Here is a 17,344-nt window from a genome sequence, read left to right on the forward strand (position 1 = left end):
AGTTTTCAGCCTTCAACTGCATACTTCTCCCTTTTTATTGTGCTTGTAGCAATTTTTTTGTAACCAATTAAATGTGAGGGAAAGTAGAAGATAGAAACATGTGACCTCTGTGATATAAGAGCCAGTGCATCTGAATTTATGGAAGTGTATCAATTCATATTTTTTAAAGTTGTAAATTTTTTGTCTTCAAAAAAAAATTATCAGTTGTCATAACTCCAAAAGAGAAAAAATAATGATGCCATATTTTTTTTTACTTTTTTCCAATTGTATTATTTTGACAACTTTTTCTTTTTCTAATGGAAAAAACTATTTTTCAACTACATCTAAGTTGAACAACAAATATCTGTTGAGCATTACTTTGAGGAATGCTGAGAGAAGGCAAATAAGACTTCAAGTTTACTCTAAAACAGATCAAACTCTAGTATGGATACTAAGGTATCGTGATAGCCAAATACCTAGATTATCTATATAGGATGCATAGATAGATAGATGATAGATAGATAGATAGATAGATAGAAAGATGGATGATGGAGATGGACGGATGGAAGAATGGTTGGATGGATAGGATGAAGATAGAGAGAGAGATGATAGAGAAAGATGTATGAAAGGATGGTTGGATGGTTGGTATGTGGATAGATAGATGGATAGATGATACATAGATACATAGATGGATGGATAGACAGACAGGTGATACACAGACAGAAGATAGACAGATTCAACTAATACAAGAGGAAGTGTAAGAGAAAGTGTTAGAAATTTTCCAAGTGTGGAGGACAGAGCAATGTTCATGAGGATGAAAGAGTTAAACACAATGGGTACGCTTCAGAAGGAGAACGAGAAACACTCCAAATGAAGAAGCACCAAGAGGAGAAAAACAGCAAGCTGTGACCATGAAAGGTATCTGGAGGGGTTACTAACCATCAAGGCTGGTGTTGAGAGTGTATCATGAATCCAGTGAAATGCAAGGTGAGAAATGTAGGATGGAGAGGCTGCTGAATGCCAACATAAGGCCCTTGGGCTCTCCACTATAAACAGCAGACCCTTTTTCATAGAGAGGTGAGAGAATTGATGGCAAAAGCCAATGATGGGGATGCGTGCAAACAGGAAGCTGCAACCACCACCCAGAATGCAGGGAGACACCCTGCCCAAGGACAGCGACACAGCACAGAAGGGAGAGATGGTCAGCCTTGGCGAAAGAACAATGTCCCCCTATGCTGGACCTGCCCTACCACTTACAACTCAGGAACACATTTTCACTTTAATTGGGCAGTTTCTTCAGCCTCTTCCAGCCAATCTCCACCTCAGGAAGCCCAATCCATACCCTAAGTCCTAGCTTGCATGTTTGTGAGTGTTGTTTCCAGATTCCGTTGACCAGAAAAGCTTGTTCTTCCCGATCCCAGGATACCTAGAGTGGTCACTACATGCAGGTCATCTGCGTTGTCCCTGAAGACCTGACAAAGGTCCCTGCTTCTTGCTGCACGTCCGTGGCGTTAAAACCAGACTCATCCACCCACACGAAGAGCTGTGGTGAGAACAAGCCCAGACCACGTCCCTGGATGGACAGGCTCAGATGAAAGCCCGGGGGCACCCAATGCCCTAGTCCTGAGCATCCTTCTCCACAAATCCAAACTTCTCTACATGGACTGGCTCGCTCCTCAGGGGTACAGGTATCTAAAGACAATAGAGGGCTGCTGGCTGGGAGCAGGTTACAGGTGAGCCAGCCTTCTGTACTTTGGTTCTGGTTGTGTGTGATAAATGAAGCATGCAACACTTAAATGTCAACAGAGCTTCATTTTTATGACGTCTTCTATTGGAAGCTGACACATAAGTGGATCGGGTGAGTATTAAGCCTAAAACGAATGTTGGGCTCAAAAAGAGGTTTTGGCACACAGAACATCCTGCCGTTAAGTTTTTAGCAGAACGTCCACTTGAAAGAAATAATGATTTCCTTTGTTCCTTCTAGGAAATAAACACAAATCATTATGTGTCGAACCATTATGTTGTGCACCTGACACTAATACAATGTTATATGTCAATGATATCTTAAGAGAAAGAGGGATGGTAGTGTCCTCCTTGGAGAAACAAATTTAAACAAAGGCAGTATTGAAAAAAATGCAAGTAACACAACTGAGTGATGACACAAAATTGTAGGAGCTGAGAGAAGCAGAGAAAATATAATTTATGGACTTTGGGTTCCTCATTTGAGGGGGAGGGGAGGGAGAGTCTTTCCAAAATCCCATAATCCCAGGCTAATCATGAGATAAACATTTGACAAATCCCAAAAGAGTGGAATTCTCCAAAATAACTGACCAGTCCTCAAACTATCGAGGGCCTCAGAAACATGGAAACTCTGAAAAACTGCCACGGCCGAGAGGAACCTACAGAGACAGGATGGTTAAATGCAGTGTGGGGTATGGGATGCGATTCTTGGAAAGAAAACCTAAGGACATGGAAATAAAGTGTGGACTTCAGTTAATAATGACATGTACACACTGGTTCATGAAGTGTGCCAGAGGTACCACACTCAAGATGTTCATAATAAGGGAAACTGGGTGTGAGCATATGGGAGCTCTCTGTACTATCTTCTCAGTTTTTCTCCAAATCTCAACCTCTTCTGAAACATAACGCCCATTAAAAAAAATAAGGTGAGGAAAGTGGGCTGGGAGCTTCTGAGCTTGGAGGTGCCCCCGTGCTATTATTCCACAGCCTTTATCACGCACACTCTGACATCGCATCGCAATATGATGTTGCTGGGTTCCTGGTTCCTCAAGTTACAGATTCACTACAACGGCTCCCATTGATGATACCATTTCTAACCGTGCAATGGAAAAAAAAGAAATGGCAAACGATGCCAGCAAGGTACTATCCTGAACCCTACCTCTGAGTCTAGCAAATAATTTTCGTACTATTTGTCCTAAAATGTCAGAAACCTTGGATGAACAGCCAATCCATATCACAGATTTGTTTCTTTCCCCAGGAATGGCCAATAAGTTAGCTTTTAATCCCCCGCTTAGAGACCTGAAGATCTTAGTCGGAATCCATGAATAATGTGAAGGACAAATCTGGCCACTGTTATGGACTGAACTGTGCCCCTCCCAAAAGACATGCTCAAGTCCTAACGCCCGGGAGCTGTGAATGTGACTTTACTTGCACACAGAGTCTTTGCAGATGTAATCAAGTTAAGATGAAGTCATTGGGTTAGGCTCCCAATCCAATGACAGATGTCTTCATCAGAGACAGAAGAGGAGAGACGCAGACACAGAGGAGCAGCCACGTGAGGATGGAGGCAGAGACGGGAGGGAGGCAGCCACCAGCCCGGGGACCCTGGAGACCCAGACACTGGAAGAGGCAGGAGGGACCATCCCTTGGAGCCTCCAGAGGGAACACGGCCCTGCGACACCTTCATCTCAGACTCCTGGTCTCCAGGACTAGGGGACAGGATAGATTTCTATGGTTTTAATCTCTCAGTTTGTGGTACTTTGGTACAGCAGTCACAGGAAACAAATATACCCACATAAAGAGAGGGACTCAAGACGTCTGTGGGGATCAACTCTCGTCCATGGGTCTACTATGTCTCTCAAGACTACAACCGCGGGGCCAGCCCTGTGGCCGAGTGGTTAAGTTCATGCGCTCCACTTTGGTGGCCCAGGGTTTTGCCAGTTTGGATCCAGGGCACGGACATGGCACCACTCATCAAACCACGCTGAGGCAGCGTCCCACATGCCACAACTAGAAGGACCCACAACTAGAATATACGACTATGTACTGGGGGGATTTGGGGAGAAGAAGGAGGAAAAAAAAAAAGAAAAGATTGACAACAGATGTTAGCTCAGGTGCCAATCTTTAAAAAAAAAAAAAAGACTACAGATGCCCACAGATTCTCTCAAATTCAGTGATGCCAAAACAGAACCGAAACGTGTGTCTAAGATATCATACCATTTATGCGACAGTCAGTCCCTTAAAAATATTTCCCTTCAAGTGAAAGTTTGTAAAAATCATACATGATGTACAACTTCTAAAATAATGATTAATTCACACACAAACGTGTACACCGTGTTTATAGCAGCACTCTTCATGAGAGCCAAAACGTGGAAACCACTCAAATGTCCATCAACAGATAACGGTAAACAAGATGTGGTCCATCCATATTATTCCCATAAGGGAATATTACTCAGCCATGAAAAGGAATGGAGTACTGACACATGCTACAACACGGATGAACCTTGAAAACATCATGCTGAATGAAAAGAAGTCAGACGTAAAAAAGTCACAGATCATACGATTCATGTATATGAAGGCCCAGAATAGGGAAATCTATAGAGATGGAAAGTGGATTAGTGGCTGCTTAGGGCAAGGAGCGACAGAAAGATAGGGGAGCGACAGCGTAAGGGTATGAGGGATCTTTCTGGTCATGAAAATGTTCTTCAAAATTGACTGTGGTGATGATTGCACAACTCTATTTGTAAATATATTAAAAGCCACCAGCCTGTACAATTTAAATGGGTAAACTGTGTGGTATGTGAGTTATATCCCAATAATGCCACTTAAAAAAATAAAATAAACAAAATAATAACTGACAAATCTCTGTGGAGTCACGTGCTTCTTTTGGAGAGAAGAGGAGAGGGGATTTAGATGCAGACCCAGTTTGATTCTGCAAGTCCAGAAACCCAGATGTGAAATTTGGCCAATGATTAAACACGCATGCCTTTGTTGGTAACTGCAAATTTGTGGTGTCAGATGACAGGAGCTTATAATGGATACCACTTACTATATACGGACACCAGCACTGACCTTCATGTTTCCCAGTCGTCTTGTTCTGTCAACAACAAGCAGCTTCCTAACGAGGTCTCTGTATGGGGGAAGGAGACAAAAACATGTTGATACGGAGCGGGCAAAGACAGCATGTCAACAGCAGTAAAACCCACCCACTACATATGCATCTGGCCAGCGGTTCAATTTTCATTTTGGCTAAACGTTTCCTAGCACTCGATTCTTACCGTTATCGGTTCGCAAATAATTTATGCAACACTGGGTTGTGCGCACACAGGGTCGGCGCTAAGGGGAAAAGGATGACTGAATCTTTCTACTGAAAAAGGCCTTTGAATACGAGCAAGAGAAATATGTGGCCCCCTCACCCACCCGCCGAGGATTGTGCCACTTAACTTGAAATATACCTGTCAGACTGTTCCTGCCAAAAAGACGACGTCTGCTTTTACCAAAATAACCAGTCTCGCTCTGCCCTGGGGGGTATACTTATTTATGAGATTCTTGTTTTAGAAGGCTTGCTTCCTCATCAGTGCACAAATTATTGTGAGTCTTTTAAAGTCTGCTGGTTCACGTAGATATTCCTCCCAAATAATGGAGCGCGTCAGAATACAGCAAGGAGGTCCGACCAGGATGGGAAGTTTGAGATGAGTTTTAAGACCTCCAGAAGATAGGCTAGCTCTAAGAGTAGACGTTAAAGGGAGCAAAAAGTATAATGTGCGGGGGGGGTGTGTTTATATACAACACATAAACTCTATTATGTATGATAATGTCCAGGCATTTCAAGTGTATATGGACGTCCCCCGGGACCGTCAACAACCCGTGACCCAGCTTTAAGCATCTAAGCTTTCCTGATGTAAACTATGTCCCGGGATGAGGAGAACAAACCCAGACTTAGTCCACGCCGTGGGCTCGGTGACCAGCTGGGAAGCTCAATGAGTCAGTGGACATCCTGAGCCCAGGGAGGCATATCTGAGGATGTAGGGACCCAAGGTCCCTCACGCCTAGACTGTGAATCAACCAGGTTCCTACTGATCTCAAACTTCGGCAAGGAACAGCTGTGACCACAGAGTTTCCCAACACTGCGCATCCTGAAGAAGGAGGGGAGAGCTTGTAGACTGGCCAGCGTCTCTGTCTCTAAGTGAAAATCCAAGAGGGAACATCGGCTCACTGGAGGCTCAGAGACTCTCGAGCAGGGCAGAGAAATACACGGGCACCGAAAACTTAGATATCTTTCCAGGACTTGCTGAGTTTCTCCTTCATTATTTTCGCATACCAAAAAAACAAAACGAGGTCGCCCAACACCACCCTCCCAAAACAACCCCAAATAAACGTGTATTTTCTTTTTTTTCCCTATTATCTACCCAGGAGTGCACACATTTGAAGTTCCCTGTACTGAGACTATAGAACAAAGGTTTATTTAAAACACAAAATCAAACCCTTACAAAGCAGCTTGGTCCTGAAAGCACAAAGTACAGATGAAAAGGGACCACTGAATATGGCAGAGCCACCCAGGAACTCTGGGACTGTGAGAGGGGTCCCCCACGCTGGGACGGGCTCTGTGTCCGCTGGCAACCCCTTGATTCACGTCAGCCGAAATTCTAAATCTTATTTACTATCCTGGTGCTGGCTGGCTTCTCTCGATCAGACACTTTCAGACAAGCAGAAACAGTTGTAAATACTAGTTCTACCAAGCTGGCAACAAGACCCAAAGCTTTTTTCTTCCTTTTCAATTACATATATTCCTATAAGGAATCTTAGTCTCTTTCCAAAGAGAAATGTTCCAACGCAACAAGTTGACATGGTCAAATGGTGAGGTTGTGTGAATCCAGAAATTGAGAGGCAACATTCTACCATCACGGCCACCCAATGACAGGAATCTGGATACGAAATGACTCATGAGGGTCCCGCTACTCAGTCAACTCGTTAAGATCTGGCCAATAATGGGAAGAAGGGACGTTTTACTCAACCACCGCTGGCAATCATCAACAGCATCAAAGAGTCGGAGATTTTCTGCTCTGGCTGAGCCCCCACAATGGGAATATGGGGGTCCCAGGGCAGGAGGAAAGGGCCCAGAGCTCCTCAGATGAGGAGGTCTTCAGACCAAAGGATTCCAGAGTGGCCACTGCTGGTTCTCGCTTCATAATAAAGATAAACGATGAGAAAAAGCGAGGGAGGTGGCCGCAGACCAGACTTAATATAAGCTTCTGTTTGTTTTATTTCTATAATATCTTCCTTTCCATAAAACATTGGAAACCTACTCAGTATATTAATATGACTGCTCCATGCCCTTCCCATCAATGACTGAAAAAATGACCTAAGATGTTATAGGTCGTCCTTTCTCTGGGGAAACTGCTCTTGGAAGGGTTTAAGTTATTTCTCCTGAGAAAAGGGGGCATAAATCCAATGAGCTTTGGAATTGCCCAAGACCTTTAGGAGTCTACAGAACAAAGAGGCTGACTTCGAGAATGCATGAGACAGTTCATGCTTATTTCCCCTGAGGCAAGTGCATTAAGGGCAACACCTAAGTCACTCCCACCACAGAGTGGGTTCCACCAACAGGCATCTGTGCCAGGAACAATAGACGTTCATACCCTGTAGATTTACCCAGAATTCCAGGTGGTCTTAGGTGACCATCAAGTGACAGATCTGCCAATGCTGAGAAACATTCACCCTGACCTAACATCTGTTGCCAACCTTCCTCTCTTTTTTTTTTCTTTTCCTCCCCAAAGTCCCAGTACACAGTTGTATATTCTAGTTGTATGTCTTTCTAGTTCTTCTATGTGGGCCGCCACCATAGCATTCCTACTGACAGACTACTGGTATGGTTCCACACATGGGAAATGAACCCAGGTCACCAAAGCGGAGCACACCGAACTTTAACCCCTAGGGCATCAGGGCTGATGCAGGAGGAAATAAACTTTTGAGCGCTGTATCTTAACATTTGCTGCATAAGGTGCCCCTTCTAGATGACTTATTTTTTAAATGGAGCCTCCTTTTCTTGCTAAAATCTTTGAAAACCTGCGTGTCAAACACAACAGAAGCCAAGAGAAATACTGTCTTCCATTGGGACTGAGACCATCTGGTTAGGGGGCATTCAGCACTAAGAAACGCAACTGGAAAAAGCCAGTGGCCCCAGTAACTGATCCGTTGTCATGAAATAAGTTTTCCCTGAACCAATTTCCACAGGATACTTTTAAAAAATTTGCAAAGAAAAAGAGAAAATTTCAATTCTCAATTAAATGCATTTAACTTGATTTTTGTGATCCAATGAACTCATCTGGGAAATACACTGAAACAACTAGAAGTCTGGACTCCTTACGGTGCAAAATGGCTAAAAGGTGACCAGATCGACAAAAGTATCTGGAAAACCAAAAACATTCCTATATTTTTCAACTTAGTTTTTTTCCCCCTATTGCCTCAAATTTAAAGAAATGCAAACCCAAGGTTATGAATATTGAAGCAATGCAAAAGTTCCTGAAGTAACATGCTCATCACTCAACAGTTTAGCATGAAAAAGGACTTGAAGAATGAGAATAGTTTAAGCAGAAGAGAAAAGATGAATTCTGCTAAACCCATCAACATTTCTGCCCACTGCAAAACTTGCAGGAGGAGGGGGAGCCGATCCTTCTTGTCAAACCCCACAGCGGCTGTCTCACTGAATACGATAACACATGCCTTTATTTGCTAATTGTGAATATCACTTATCTCCAAAGGCATCAACTATGACCACGAGTCATTAAAAAGTAAAGAATCATCAAAACAGAAAACGAAAACCTTTCCCCTTTTTGTGGAAAAGATGACTATCCCAAAGAACTTGAGCACAGCCCGTGGACAGACACAGCTCAGCAGATGCTCTGACTGAGATTTTCAGATGGCTTAAAAATAAATAGACCCAATGAGGAAGGAAATGTTTTACTTACTTTACACTGAAATCCAAATGTCTCGGGAAATCGATTTTGCCTGCAAGAATTTTTTGATAAATGCCAAATGGGTTGTCATCAAAAAATGGAGGAAACCTGTTGGAAGAATAAACATCCGTTTTTAGTGGAGAGCAAGTATGGAAAAATCCCTTCTTCGTAACGATGACTATCTCTGCTAGACACAGGCAGATCAGTTTATTTCACACCCCTACTTTCCTCCCAGGCTGGAGTCACGGATGTCTTGGAGCCCACTGTGAAGGGATGGTCTTAAGAAGAAAAGCAGGAAGAGTCGCAGCCCACGAGACCCTCTGACCAACTCTCGTGGTTGCTGGCACAACATCAAATGTCACCTGCACCAGATCGCGAGTGAACTTCTTTGCATTCTTCACCTAAGTCACACTTAGGGAGGTGACACCAAGACTGGTTTCCAGCTTAGACCTTAGCACAAAGGTTTAGCCCAGGATTTGGCCCCCAGGTTGTTTTTGTAAATAAAGTTTTATTGGCACATGGCCATGCCCATTTGCTTGCTGTCTGTGGCATAGTCACCAGAAGTAAATATTATATTCCTGGTACAGAATGTCAACAGACTTATCTTTTCTAATGTCTAGACAATGAAAAAGAAATCTGAAATAAGCTAAGCTAAAGAAGAAATACACGTAAAACTGCAAAGGCCAAGAAAAATCTAGAAGTTGACCAATAAATTTATATACTAGCTACTTACATGTCCCTAGGCACAAATTATATCCTTGATATTTTCTCATTTTGTCCAAGGCAAAGACCCTCAACCCAAAAGCACCACCTCCAATTAGCTTATTTTGAACTAGATCTTCTCAGTGAAACAAGCAATGGCAATATCTTATAAAATGTTGTTTTCTAACGATACCCTGACTGATGATCGCAAATCTCAAGGAGCAAAAATAACTCTCCTGTTGATTCCAAATCAATTCCTGAAGTTTTTAAAGAAAAATTGAGCAGAGTGGGTAGATTAGTGGCCTCCAAAAAGATGTATCCATTTTCTTACCCCACAACTGGTGAATGGGACCAAATTTTAGAGTCTTTGCAGACGTGATGAAGTGAAGGATCTGAGATGAGGGCGTCCTGGAGGAGGTGGCCCTGAATCCAAGGACAGTGTCCTTACAAGAAACAGAAGAGGAGACGCAGACACAGAGGAGAAGCCACATGAAGATGGAGGCAGAGACGGGAGGGAGGCGGCCACCAGCCCAGGGACACCTGGAGCCCCAGAAGCTGGAAGAGGCAGGAGGGACCCTCCCCTGGAGCCTCCGGAGGGAGTGCGGCCCTGCGACCCTTGACCTCAGACATCTGGTATCCGTGACCAGGAGAGGATGAATTCCTGCTGTTTTTAAGCCACCATGTTTGTGACAATTTATTATGAAGGCCACAGGAAATCAATATACATAATATACATATTAACTCTGCAAATATATTAAGTATAAGGGAGAGTAGAAAAATATAAAAAACTAAAAAACAGAAATACAAAGTACAAAAGCAGAAATTGGGGGCCGGTCCCGTGGCTGAGTGGTTAAGGTTCCACATGCTCCGCTTAGGTGGCCCAGGTTCATGGGTTGGGATCCCGAGTGCGGACTGACTGCACTCATCAGCCGTGTTGTGGAGGAATCCCTCATACAAAGTAGAGGAAGAGTGGCACAAGTGTTAGCTCAGGGCTAATCTTCCTCAACAAAGAAAAAGAGAGGAAGATTGGCAATGGATGTTAGCTCAGGGTTAATCTTCCTCACCAACAAAAAAAGGTAGAAATTACTGGGAGAGTTGAAGGAGAAGAAGAGGTAGGTTAATCGGAAAAACGGAAGATATTAAATAAATGTAAACGCGGCTGTGTGCGAGATGGCATCAAACCCCTTCTTTTTCCTTAAATGACATTTCAGTTCCTCAGTTTTACACTTTGGCATGACTAGAGACACAGTGTTGAGAAAGCAACAGCTGTCTCTCTGTGAGCCATTGGTTATTAAGATCTCATAACTACAACAATTCAGCCATTTGTGCTTCTAGAGTTACAAGCCACCATGTCTTGAGCAGCAACCCAGGCCAGGCTCAGCAGTGAAGGTCTGTGCGTTGACACGCATCCCACTCTCGCCAACTGTGAAGGCTGTAGTTAATAACTCCACGTCAGCCCTTCCTCCACTGCCAGACACTTTCTCCAACAATGTTTGGGGGAGTCATAGTCCTCTTTCTTGGGTGGCAGCCCTGAGTACATTCAGCTGTGTGATTTCATCGGGGAAAGGTCCATGTTCACAAATGGAGCACTAACCACCAGGAGAAAATGTGTCATGCATACCTACAAACATTTATGGAGAATATTAAACTTGTGTTCTCGGGAGGCTGGCATTACGTGACCATATCATGGGAAAGGTATGTCAGCAGAAGTTTAACGAGTGGAAAAAATAATAAATGAGCATTCACAGATCCTGCCCGAAGGAAAACGCAGGGAGAACACAAATCCGAGAGGCAGGACTCCCACTGCATGTGCAAAGTGCCCTAGGAATTTCTCAAATCTCTGTCCGTAAGCCTACAAAATACTTCCAGTTCTCAAGAAACAGGCAGCGAGGGCTCATTATGCGGAATCAGGCGTTAGAGGTGACGTAAAGTTAGCTGTGGTGAAAGCTGTAATCAAAAGGACACGCTTGGCGTGAAGGCAGCCTCAAGAATTTCACCTTAGTTCACGCCAATTCTGCCATTTTGCCCACCATCCACCCATGATCACTTTTATACAACCCTTCTTCCCACCTAAATCTTGCAGTAAAAGACGGTCCAGAAAGAGGTGCCATAGTTGTTGCAACGTCATGCTCTTCATCAGACTCGCAGAGAACCCCGTTAGAAAAACACGGTCCTAAACTATCAGCCAAAACGTCATCTGCTCAACATTTTAACAGGGGGCTGGCCTGGGAAGGCGGGTCCTTTAGAAATGGGTTCACGCGAAAGAAAAAAACAGTTTTTGGAGAGAGAAGAGGGGGGGGGGGCTGCTATAATTTCACCCTGCTTTGACTTCTTCCTCAAAGATCCCTTGCTCTGATACGCTTGGATGAAACAGAAAATCTCTGTTCTTCAGAAAAAGTGCCAAAAGCAACAAGCTGGGCGATGCACGGGTTGGGGGCAAAGTGTAATGAAAGAAAGAGCCCTAGAGGCCTGTCTGAGGCAGGACAGCCACGATTCTTAACTTGGGGTCCCAGGGGACCCCATGGTTCCTCAAGGCCTTTGCAAGAACTTGTGAGTTCCTTTTTCTGACTACAACTCTGAATGCCGTTGCATTTTCTTCATAAACCTCAACCAAAACAACATATCACAGCAGACGGTGCAGAAAACGAGGAAAATCCAGGTGCCTTGGATTAAGCTGGGGGTTAAAGAGATTAGCAAAATGTAAAACAAGGTTATTCTTCTCTCTAGGTGCTTTTTATTCTAGGAAGCATAGCTATTTTTTCATTAAAATTTCGATTTAGCTTAATCTTTCATCAGTTTATTATTTTATATAAATTCATGTACATATTTTTAATTTCAGTTTTGACTTCAAATGCAGTAAATATTGACAGATACAACCTGCACAGACAAAAGCTCTTTGGGGTTGATAATAACTTTTAGGAATGTTCATAACTTTTAGGAACGTGATAACTTGTGGGAGAGATGGTTGTTGAAAATGTTTAGGGTCAGTCCTTAGGCCAAAAGGTTTGCAAATGCACTGCACTGCAGTTAACGTTCCACATGCATGAGACTGCAAACGCACACCCCACCTTCCACAGAAACAGGTCTGTGCCACTGAACTCTCCAGAGAGAGAGATGTGAAAGGGGATGAGGACGAAAGAAACCACAGCTGAGCTTGGAGCTACTGAAAAAGCCTATGAGTGATTCTGTTCCAGAAGGTACCATGCATGTTTTATCTGACCTAAACATTTCTCACTCAATGAAAATGAAATGCCAGTTATGAGATGATCTCCCACCAAAATCACATGGAAGGTTTTACCCAACAAATGGTTTTTCTTGTACCCCATGAAAGATTTAAAGGACCAATTAAAGGAATAAACAGTCTGTTGCTTGATCCTGCAGAGGATGCGAATACAGAAAATGGAAATCTAATAAGCAAGATGGAGACAAGAGGACTTTGCCCAACAGGCATAGCAACCCCGTCCAGTCGGCCACCAGAAGTCTCTGGGCTCAAGGGGGCGAGACGGGCAGGTTGGGTCCAGTGGTCTCGTGCAGTCAAGACACACCACCTGATGGTTGCAGATTCTGATAAGTGCTGTAAAGAAAACAGAAGGAGTGGAGGGGCAGAGCAGGGTCCAGCCAGGGGGACGACCTACAGGAGCCTTGTAGGCAGGGGAAAGGCTAATGCCTCCTGGCATGAATGAGAGACAGCAGGGCGGCCAGTGATCCCAGGGGAGGGCCAGGCCACAGTCTGAGGTACTGCAAAGGTGAGCTTACTGTGCTTTGGGTTAGGAGGGGGTTTTAGTTATTCATGATCAATTATTCTAATAATAGAGCCTAATAATATATCAGATTCTAATTACATCATTTTCTACTATACTGCATTCTAAATTCTAATACAGTCTAATAATATTTAAATAATTCTAATAATGATTTATATATAATCTTAATATAATAATTCTAATATATGCTAATAACCTGTTCTAATTCTATTCTAATAACTCTATTCTATCAATATTATATTCTAATAGTATATTAGGCCCCAATATTGTGTTTACCAATAAAATTCCATATTATTTTATTCTATAATATTATATTCTACCCTAATAATAAAGAGAAAACATAGGACACGTGGGCCTCATTCTGTTTTAAATCACCAGACACCAGGATTCAATTCTCCTCAGACAATACTGTCCTCTTGTGGTCAAATCATATTACAGAAAGAAAATGTGCTGTAGGTATCATAGCGGAAGCTGATCCGTATGGGTATATAAATAGTTACAACTGTTGTATCTTCTCCATGGATTGATCTGATGTGTAATTTCTTTTAACCTTTGATGGGCTTGGGACTTCCTGAGCTAGGGTGTATATTAAGATGTGAACTACTGGAGACATTTGGGTAAAGAGTAATAGAAAATTCAGAATAGATGATAGACTGACTGATAGATATAGACAGATAGATGACAGAGGATACATAGATAGATGATAAATAGAGATGATAGATGGATAATTGATAGATGGATGATACACAGATAGAAGATTATTATATAGATAAAAGATAGCTAAGAAGATAGACGATAGCTAGGTAGATAGATGAGAGAACAAGGACAGATATAGACAAATGATAGATAAGCAGAGACAGAGATGATAGGTAGGTAGATAGATGACAGAGGTGATAGATGGATGATAGGCAGATAGATAGATGGATGATAGAGGATAGATATAGATAAACAACAGATAGATAAGTGGAGAGAGAGATGATAGGTAGGTAGATAGATGACAGAGATGGCAGATGGATGACTGACAGACAAACACGTCAACACAGGTTTTCACAGATGCCACTCTGGCTGGCCACAGCCTCAATGCAGAAGAATGACTCCCTCTTTCTTTCCACCTGAAACCAAGGAAGGTTTCTGGGTAAAAACCTCTAGACTCGCCCTGCAGGAAATGAGACAGGTGGAACAGGATGTGGCTTTTCCTACAACTGGGAGTAAACTCACAGTGTCTGCAAGACTCACCAGCAGGAAACACACAAGCTGAAGAAGGATGGACAAAGGGAAGAGGAGAGAGGGCAGAAGGAGGCCGAGGCGTGGCCAAGTGCCCCCGGCAACTGTCCTGGGCACCTCGCCGGCCAGCTGCCTGTCGGCCACACCACCAGAGAGAAGAGCCTTTAGCTCAGAGAGAGCCGCGCAGTAGAATATTTACTCGTGGGTGCACACATCCACAGCTCCCTTGTTTCTAGAGGCTGTCATTGGGTAAAGTGGCACAGTGCTTCATCGTCTCAGGAAATTCCAGTCAGGAGAACATACATGAAACATCTAATAACAGGATGAGGGTGAACCCCAACTCCGAGACTTCTAAGAGGGGGATGCTTGCTTTACATTCCTGGTAGAGGAAAATCAGACTTGTCTCATGCCTCAGGCGCACTTGAACATTTAACATGATGCTTTGACAATCGGTCCACCTCTTTGGTATCTGGACGCGGAGAAGATGTGACCTTCCAAATCTTGTCCAACCCAAGTTTGGGATGTCAGGAGAGCACACACTCTTTCCTTCCTGGCACGCTGCTTGTTCGTAAAGTCCTAATTTATTTATCCTTCTGCAACATGTACATTACTCAGCTCTGCAAGTTACTCCAAAAAGAGTCCATGCAGAAGACAAATATATTCAAGGAAGATGGAGACATGTAGAGACAGGAGAAGGATCTCAACAGACGTGCACTGTAGTTTCTGCAATAAGTCTGTGTTTTTACTCTCATGAAAGCAAGCTTAAGTGTCGGTTTGCATTGCCCTGGGACCACACCCCAAGTGTCTGCAACCCCAGTGCACAGTCCCAGGAGTTCACAAAGGCAGGGCGAGTGAGCAGGGGAGGGAAGCACTGGGGAGTAAGTGGTGATTCTCCACGGAAGCCCTACTCACCCCGAGAGCATCTCAAATATCAGGATGCCGAGCGCCCACCAGTCCACGGCTCTCCCGTGGCCTTTGCTCTGGATGACTTCGGGGGCCAGGTACTCGGGTGTTCCACAAAGGGTCCACGTCCTGCGGACAGAGAAGGGAATGCAGAAAATTCAGCTGTGCTTGACGAACACATTACTCTTAAAAGAAGCTGAATCTTACAGTAACTTAGTTGACCAAAATGATGCACGTCCCCCACCCCGTGGATACACTGTAGGGGATAAAGAGAGTAACATTGTCTTAGCAACACTGTCTTAGTAACATTTAGTAACATTGTCTAACTTGTTCCCATCTAAACACTCATTAACACAAATAGAATCTAAGTCAGTCTTGTTATCATTGCTGCCCATTGTTATTGTTTACCCTTGTTACTCAGAAGCAAAAAATCCACAGGACCTGTCTTCCTATAAAATAACATTAAAAAGAACAAGTCAAGAATTCACTCATCAACCCCATCTCAGTGCGCCCCCGAAGAATGCACCTGTCTGCTCCTTGTGTCTAAATAAGCTAGGTCTGTCCTACGGCAGGGAATTGACAGCTACTGCTAGTGGTCTTTTCCACCTGCTCTTCAAAAGGTCTGGCGTGTTTTCAATGCTTTTGTGGGTTTGCGGTCATTTTAGTTTCATCAGTGGCTTTTGGAAATCCTTAGGTTAAGGGACAATGGGATCTTTGGGGTTTAAACAAGGCAGAGAGCTTTGGAAAGGATTTTCTCTGCTGACGAAGCGACACTTGCAAAAAAATTAGCTTTGAGCCCCACCTAGAGGAAGCAAGGATTCTGACCAGCCCAGCTGGACCGTGCACGAATGGTGGAACTTTCTGGTTGTCTGGTTTGTTGGTTTTGATTCCGGTCATCTCTTCCTGTGCTGCCTCAGATCTCTCTTTGTCATAACAAGTGGGGGAAGGAGTTCCTTTACTCTTCTCCTTAGAAGAGAATTCTATTTACACTTAAAAAGAACCACAATGTTTCATTAAAATCTATAGATTTGGACAGTCTCTGCTGACATCTCTAAATTTTATGCTCTACGGAAAATGCAAGACCATTTTTATTTTCTAATTTTCCTCAAAAAATTAATAATAGAATTACCGTATGAACCAGCCACTGCACTTCTAGGCATATATCCAAAGGAAATGAAAACAGCATCTCAAAGAGGTACCTGAAGCCCCATGTTCATTGCAGCGTTATTCACAATTGCCAAAACATCAAAACAACCTAAGTGTCCATGGATGGATGAACGGATAAAAATGTGGGCTATATATACAGTGGAATATTATTCAGCCATGAGAAGGAAGGAAATCCTGCCACTGGCAACACCATGGATGGACCTAGAGGACGTTACACTTAGTGAGATAAGCCAGACAAAGGCAGATACTGTAAGATCTCACTTACACGTGGAATCTAAAATAGTAAAACTCATAGAAACAGAGAGCAGAAACAGGCTAGGGGAGGGGGGAGTGGGGAGAGGTTGGTCAAATGGTACAGACTTTCAGTTATAAGATGAATTAGTTGTGGGATCCTAACGTACAGCAAGGTGACTATAGTTAATAGCTAATATGGTATTACATACTTGAAATTTGCTGAGAGAGTTGATCTTAAGTGTTCTCACCATCAAAAAGAGAATGGTAACTATGTCAAGTGACGGACATGCTAACTAATTTGATTGTGGTGATGACCTAACAATGTATATTAAATCATCACACTATAATCTTTAAAAAAACCACATTGTAGGGGCTGGCCCCGTGGCCGAGTGGTTGGGTTCGCGTGCTCGGCTACAGGCGGCTGTGTTTCGTTGGTTCGAATCCTGGGCGTGGACATGGCATTGTTCGTCAAACCACGGTGAGGCAGCGTCCCACAATGCCACAACTAGAAGGACCCACAACGAAGAATATACAACTATGTAGAGCCTTTGGGCGGAGCATAGCCCTGCCAACACCTTGACGTTAGGCTTCTGGCTGCCAGAACTATGAGACCATAACGTCCTCTTGTTCTAAACCCCTTAGTTTGGGGTACTTTGTTATGGCAGCCCCAGGAAATGA

At 43.5% G+C, this 17,344-nt stretch overlaps 1 protein-coding gene across 10 annotated transcripts in view; it reads right to left on the reverse strand.

Moving 5' to 3' along the window:
- Positions 1–17,344, reverse strand: part of PRKX (protein kinase cAMP-dependent X-linked catalytic subunit) — a 166,890-nt gene that overhangs the window by 87,100 nt on the left and 62,446 nt on the right. For all 10 annotated transcript variants that reach the window (XR_011535762.1, XR_011535763.1, XR_011535764.1 and 7 more), the window contains exons 4-6: positions 15,275–15,394; positions 8,688–8,783; positions 4,792–4,849 (exon numbers count right to left, since the gene is read on the reverse strand). Coding sequence is in view for 3 of the 10 variants with exons in the window: in XM_070603605.1 (XP_070459706.1) it covers positions 4,792–4,849; positions 8,688–8,783; positions 15,275–15,394 (274 nt within the window). In the remaining 7 variants the exon portion in view is untranslated. The remainder of the gene's footprint in view (positions 1–4,791; positions 4,850–8,687; positions 8,784–15,274; positions 15,395–17,344) is intronic.

The sequence above is a fragment of the Equus przewalskii genome, chromosome X (genome assembly GCF_037783145.1).
Source record: "Equus przewalskii isolate Varuska chromosome X, EquPr2, whole genome shotgun sequence".
Classification (NCBI taxonomy): domain Eukaryota; kingdom Metazoa; phylum Chordata; class Mammalia; order Perissodactyla; family Equidae; genus Equus; species Equus przewalskii.